The sequence below is a fragment of the Microtus ochrogaster genome, chromosome 17 (assembly GCF_000317375.1).
Source record: "Microtus ochrogaster isolate Prairie Vole_2 chromosome 17, MicOch1.0, whole genome shotgun sequence".
NCBI classification, from domain to species: domain Eukaryota; kingdom Metazoa; phylum Chordata; class Mammalia; order Rodentia; family Cricetidae; genus Microtus; species Microtus ochrogaster.
Window position 1 is genome coordinate 18,899,859 of NC_022019.1, and position 6,467 is coordinate 18,906,325.

The 6,467-nt window shown below is 45.2% G+C and overlaps 1 protein-coding gene across 1 annotated transcript in view; it reads left to right on the forward strand.

Annotated features, from left to right (window-relative positions):
- Positions 1–6,467, forward strand: part of Rcbtb2 (RCC1 and BTB domain containing protein 2) — a 39,882-nt gene that overhangs the window by 13,608 nt on the left and 19,807 nt on the right. Inside the window, exons 5-7 of the mRNA XM_013349283.2 lie at positions 4,475–4,630; positions 5,009–5,159; positions 5,822–5,940. Of these exons, the coding sequence (XP_013204737.1) occupies positions 4,475–4,630; positions 5,009–5,159; positions 5,822–5,940 (426 nt within the window). The remainder of the gene's footprint in view (positions 1–4,474; positions 4,631–5,008; positions 5,160–5,821; positions 5,941–6,467) is intronic.

Genomic DNA, 6,467 nt, shown 5'->3' on the forward strand with positions numbered 1-6,467 from the left:
ATCCTGTATCCAGTGGGTATTGTTCCCCGTCCTGTATCCTGATGTGGGAGTCCCCTCTGTGTGCTGTGGTAACTGTTAATGAATAAAGAAACTGCTTTGGACCTATAGAACTTAGGTAGACAGGGAAAAACTAAGCTGAATGCTGGGAGGAAGAAGGGCAGAGTCAGAGAGATGCCATGGAGCTGCTGCCAGAGTCAAACATGCTGAAACTTTGCCAGTAAGCCACTGTCATGTGGTGATATATAGATTAATAGAAATGGGTTAAATTAATAAGAGTTAGCCAATAAGAAGCTAGAGCTAATGGGCCTAGCAGTGATTTAATTAGTACAGTTTCTGTGTGATTATTTCGGGTCTAAGCTAGCCAGGCAGCCAGGAACCAACAAGTGGCCCCCCTTTCTACAGTATCCAGTGGGTATTGTCCCCCATCCTGTATCTAGTGGATGTTGTATAGAGGTAGCATAGTATACAGAACAGCCAAACTTTTGAAATCCTGCCACATGCTAACATGAATGCTGGTGTGTGAACCCTTGCAGGAATTTGTAAACGTAGCTTGAAAACTAATAATAGAACTGAGAGACTTAGAAGATGATAGATAGGGCTAACTGGAGAAATGGCTCATCAATCATGAGTGCTTATTGGTCTTGCTGAGGACCAGAGTTTGTGTCCCAAACCCTTGCTATATGACTCAGTCACCTGTAACTCCAGCTTCAGAGGACCTGAGGCCCTCTTCTGGCCTCCATGGCTATATGTGTTTCTTTCTCTCTTATACATATGCGCGCGCGCGCGCACACACACACACACACACACACACACACACACACACACACACACACACACACACGGTGTTCACAGAAAAATTCCTAAATTCCTAATTTGTCCTGGGAACAGAATTCATAAAATTAAATTAATTCACAGAGACAGCAGTGAAATTCCCTTACTACATATACATATAATGCTGCATCTAGGAAATCCTCAAAAGGTGAGGCATTACATTTTTTAGCCATTGTTTTACGAGACATGCCTGACATGGCATTTTGATTTTCCTATGTAGGCTGTATTTCTGCTGAACTGTAGCAGCTTGGCAGTTGCTGTGGTCATGTGCAGTGTGGTCACCCAGTGGATTTCCCAGTGGATACAGAGTCTGTTTGTTACAAGTCCAGTCAGACTAATAGGATGTATCTTAGTTTCTGATTCATGGCAGGCACATTTTCTGTATTAGTTCTCCCTGACAGGGTATTAACATCTCATTACCTGCATTTTGCAATGAGATGCCAGCTACAGGTGCTGGTAGTGGATGGGATATGAATGAAGTGGCACAGGAACACCGCAGAAATGGTCGTGTGGTCAGGCGGGTACCTGGGTCACCCTGGAACTGAATTCAACAGACACCATCTTAATGGCGACAGTTGCAAGGTTCTTATTTCCTTGAAGAGTTCAACTCCCCACGTTTTCTAGCTAGTGACCAGTTGTCCCTGTTACTGTTTCTGTTCTGTGAAACAGCGTGATGACCATAAGCAACTTGGGGAGAAAAGGGTTTATTTTTTCTTATAGTTTCATATCACAGATCATCACTGGGAAGGCCAGGGCAGGAACTCAGTGCAGGAACTTGAAGTCAGGAGCTGATGCAGAGGCCATGGAGGGGGACTGCTTACTGGCTTGCTCCTGGCTTGCCCAGTTTGCTTTTTTATACACCTCAGGATCACCTGCCCAGCAGAGGCACTGCCTACAGCCGACTGGGCCCTCCCATATCAACCATGAGACTTGCTCACAGGCCAACCCTATGGAGACATCTTCTTGGTTAAGATCCCCTCTTCGCAGATGCCCCTACCTGTTGTGTCGGGTTGATAGGAAAAGCAGCCAGCACAGCAGCTCTTCTGCCTACCCCTCGCCCGACGGTTGGCATAGGGCAGCTGGAGACTCACGTGAAGTCATTTCTGGCACGCAGAATGATTGACAGGATCAAGACTTCTACATGTGCTGTGCAGTAAACCTCTGTACATGGTCTCCTGAGTGTCCTGGGACAAAATGCTGTAGTTCCATGAAGCTACTATTAAATCTTTTCTTCAAAAAGTCTCTGCATTTATAAATTGACTATCAGTAGCTCACTGTGTAATAGTTCCCTCACAGACTTACGAATGGTCTCGTGATGACTCTGGCCGAGCATCTAGCTGTCTGACGGGTCTGAAAAGCAATAGATTCACAGGTCTGGCGTACATAGGCTATTTGTGGCTGCTTTTCAGTAGATTGTGACCTCCTGGGAGGGGATGGTGATGTCTTATTTTGCATCTTTAATTCAGTAATTCTACCAAACCTGATATTCTTCTGCTCAGCGCTATCTCTTAATAAATGCAGATTGCACAAGCGTCCTTCACACTCTGGAATCCCAGTGGTCAGGGAGTCATGGCCTGGCCACTGTGTGCGTCTGTCCTAGCTGACCAAAGGGAAAGCTCAGACTTAGGACTTGCAGACAGGTGTTTAGGAACTGGTTGGAATTTACCACTCGATTCTTAGTATTCAGGGGGCCACTTGATTTTGTAGCAAAGGACAGGATAAAATCCAAAACCATGCTTGAAAGGGGAAACAGCTGGGGTAGTAGCCAATCTTTGCATCTTGGCAGTGAATGCCAAGCAGCCATTTAAGGTCTCAGGAGGCTGCACAGACTCGAGGCCTCCAGCACTGTCATAGGAGAACTTATTCAGCACTCAGGTGCAGGGTAGACACATGGGCCTCTGTCTGTTCTCACCCACCTGGAAAGAACTGACCTGATGTAGCAAAGTCTATGGTGTGATTATTGTGAAGACTAGAGTAATATATAAAACGGTAGAAGACCACTAGTAACATCTCCTTTAGATTCCTTGCACAGCATTTCAAATGTCATTCTTAAAATTTACAGAAGGAAAAAAAATAGAGCAGACCTCTTACAAAGTATGATTCCTTCATGATATGAGGAGGTAGGCAATTTAAGATAGATGCTTAGATTAAAATCTCACTCTGCAGTTCTGTTGTCTGTGTCCAACTTTGACAGTAAACAGAGCATCTCTAGAAAGAATTCTTTTTTGTATAACAACTCTGATTTCCAAATTAATCTAACATTACCATATCAAGGCATCAGTTTCCTGAAATGTCCACAATAAAGGTAGGGACCTGTTCTACACATTCATAATAATCGGAGCTTCTTGTATGTGAGAGTTAAAGACAATGACTGATTTCTACTTGAGTTTTTCTTGCACACCCGCTGATACCGTTGCAAAATGCTCTGGTACTAAAAGTAACAGAAGAAACAGTAGCTGCTGCATCAGAATTGACAGGAGAGACAGCTGTCGCTGCTGTCCCGGATATGAGAGTAGGACCTGGCCCTGGAGCTTGCGGTTTACCTGGGCAGACGTGAGTCGGAGAGCTGGGCATAGGGACTTACAGCCATCCACAGGCAGCTTTTCTTCACTTAGGGCCCAGAAGTCATGCCCTTCACTAATACGATAAGATGCACAATGGTGAGAGGGATGCCAGCCCGTTCAAAGGCTGTGTTGTCACCCTTCTTAGAGTGGGAGATGCTGCTGCTCATTTGAATGAATTAAATGTGATGGACTAATTGGTCCCCAGAGCAGCAGGGGCCAGGAGGTAGCAGAGAATTGCCAAAGGCAAGATGAGTATGCTTACCACCTGCATGGGCACCCTAGGCAAAGCCATGTCCTCAGTGGCCTGGCCCATGATGGCAGCATAAGGAAAGTGAATGTCGCGATGGCACAACTCGCCTTGGACCTTTGAGACTGACAAACCAGTAATGGTGTTCCCTGGGAGGAGGTAGATTAACATGAGCTTTCATTTAATCTGTACATGCACACGACTCTAGAACAAAGGAAAGAATGCTACATTTGATTGTAATAATGAGAATTCATGGCCCATCGGTCAGTTTTCAGACTTGAGCCAGTTTACAGACCAGAACCCCATGAATGAAGGGAAGGTTGGGTCTCCCTGAGGGACAACCTAGAAGACCTGAGAATTATACTGTTAGCCAGAATGCATGAGTTAGACTGTTAGCCATTCTCCTCCCATCTCCCCCACCCCCAGGGACCTACATCTGTTTGCTAGAGTAACCGTGCCTAGGAACAGCAGATGCAGTGGCCACGCTCCTTCCTCCAGCCTGTGTTTGCTTAACCAGCCTGGTTCTACAGCTACATTTAAACCATAGCCAATATTTAATGTGTTGCTAACATTCAGCCGGCCAAGGTTGACTTGGATGAGTTGGGTGTCTTTGAGATCTATTTTTGCCCAGGCCACCAGCACCCTGTATGGGAGAGCGGGCTATGAGCAGTCGTGCAGCGGGTGAGCGGCTCAGCAACGGACACCACCACATGTGGGTTATTCCTCCTCAAGCCAGTTTAACTCCACTCTGCAGAAATAAGAGCCCAAGAATGTGTTTGTTTGTTTGTTTGTTTAACTGGACGTCTCAGTACGTAATCCTTGTTCCTTTCAGCCAGTCCAGGCTACCCTGTCATCCCTGAAGATGTTGGATGTGGGGAAGTGGCCAATCTTTTCCCTTTGTTCTGAGGAAGAGCTGCAGTTGATTCGTCAGGCCTGTGTCTTCGGCAGTGCTGGCAATGAAGTTTTATACACCACAGTCAACGACGAGGTAATTCTGAGGAAAACATTCAACTAACTACCCATAGTTTTAGAAATGGGTTTATAAGTTGATGAGCTTGGGGGAAGGAAAGAAGGAAGCTTTTAAACAGAAGTGTGGAAAGCCAATTATTTTCCTTTTGTTGGTTTTGAGACAGGGTTTCTCTAGACCTGGCTGTCCTGGAACTTACTTTGTATATCAGGCTGGCCTTGAACTCCACCTGCCTTTGCCTCCCAAGTGCTGGGATTAAAAGCATGCATCACCACCACCTGGCTGAAAAGGCAATTTTAATTTATTTTCTAAGAAGGCAGTTTGCTTCAGGAAGTCTGCTTGAGGCAACTTACAGACATTTCATAATTTGCTTCCTTGAACTGAGTGTTTTTTCCACAGATTTTTGTGCTCGGCACAAACTGCAGTGGCTGTTTGGGGGTAGGTGACATTCAGAGCACCCTTGAGCCCCAGAGACTGGATTCTTTAACTGGCAAAAAGATAGCCAGCCTCAGCTACGGGAGTGGCCCACACATCGTCCTTGCAACAACAGGTAATCAGAATTCAGTGGCTAGGTTTGGGGCATTGCTTATTTGTTAAGAAATAAGACCAGGCTGCCTGCCATTGAGAGCAGACTTTCTGACTGAGAGCTGCCTGCCCTGTGGGCTTGGCCATGCACTGGGCAGCACAATGTATGACTGTACTTGAATAGCAGAGTACGGGAGTTTAACACGGGAGAGGGCGGACTAAGTGGATGGAAGACAATACACCAGCCCTTTCATTCCCCATTCAGTAAGTGTAACTGTGTGAGAGCTCTGCTTGCTTTGGATCGCAGGAAGCCTACACTTTGATCTGAGATTCCTGGCCTGCAAATTGAGAGAGCAAATGTTGGTTCCTTTATCACCCTAAGCATTGTGTGATTCTAAAATTGAGTAGTGACTGATAGAAGTTTGCGCTAATAGTATAGAGAAAAACGTTCTCTTGACTACTTCATGAACTCAGAGTTACACAGCCTTAGAATTAAACTGAGCCTTTCAGGTTTAAGTTCTGGGCAGTTGGGTGGGGGCTTCCAGTAACAGGAAAGATTATTCAGACCGTTTTTTATTAAAAAATAGCTACAATCTGGGGCTAGAGTGATGGTTTAGCAGTCAGGTTAGGAGAGGCCAAGAGAATGGTGTAGTGAGCTGGAGAAGACTGTAAGCTGTCCTGCTTTAGAGCACCCGGCTGCCCAGCTGAGGCGAAAGTCTGTGCTCTGGAAGAGAAGGATTACAGGTCAGGAGAGCCGGGGGATTAGGAACTTGGCTCTTGACACTCTCCGCCTCTTGGTTTCTCAGGTCAGATAACAATGTAACCTTGATGGCTGAAAGCAAGCACAAGTGAGCACCCACGCTGGCTGATGCAGAACCAAGAGCTCAGTCCCAAACAACAACCTCTTGGATCTGATGTGCAAGACCCGATAGAAGTGGCAGACAGGGTGATTATTAAACATGAGCTGTTAGAATATCAGACAAGAATTACAGAAAGCAAAATATCGGTCTACAGACATCAGAGAGATTTGGAAAAGACTCAGTGAACAATTGAATTACTGAATTAACATTCATTGGATAGGTTCTATAGCAATTTATATACCACAAAAGAAAATTAAACCAGACAATCAAATAAAGTCATTCATAATATAACCTAGGCAGTGTGGTAGAAAACACAGATGACAGGACACACACATGAGATTCGTTTATTCAAAGTGCAGAATCAGAAAACAAACTTCTTACATGTAAGGTGCATATGGGTAGGGCTTTTGGGGAAACATGCTATGTTTTGTGCATATACACTTTGCTATCCATAAAATTGCACATATGTTCTA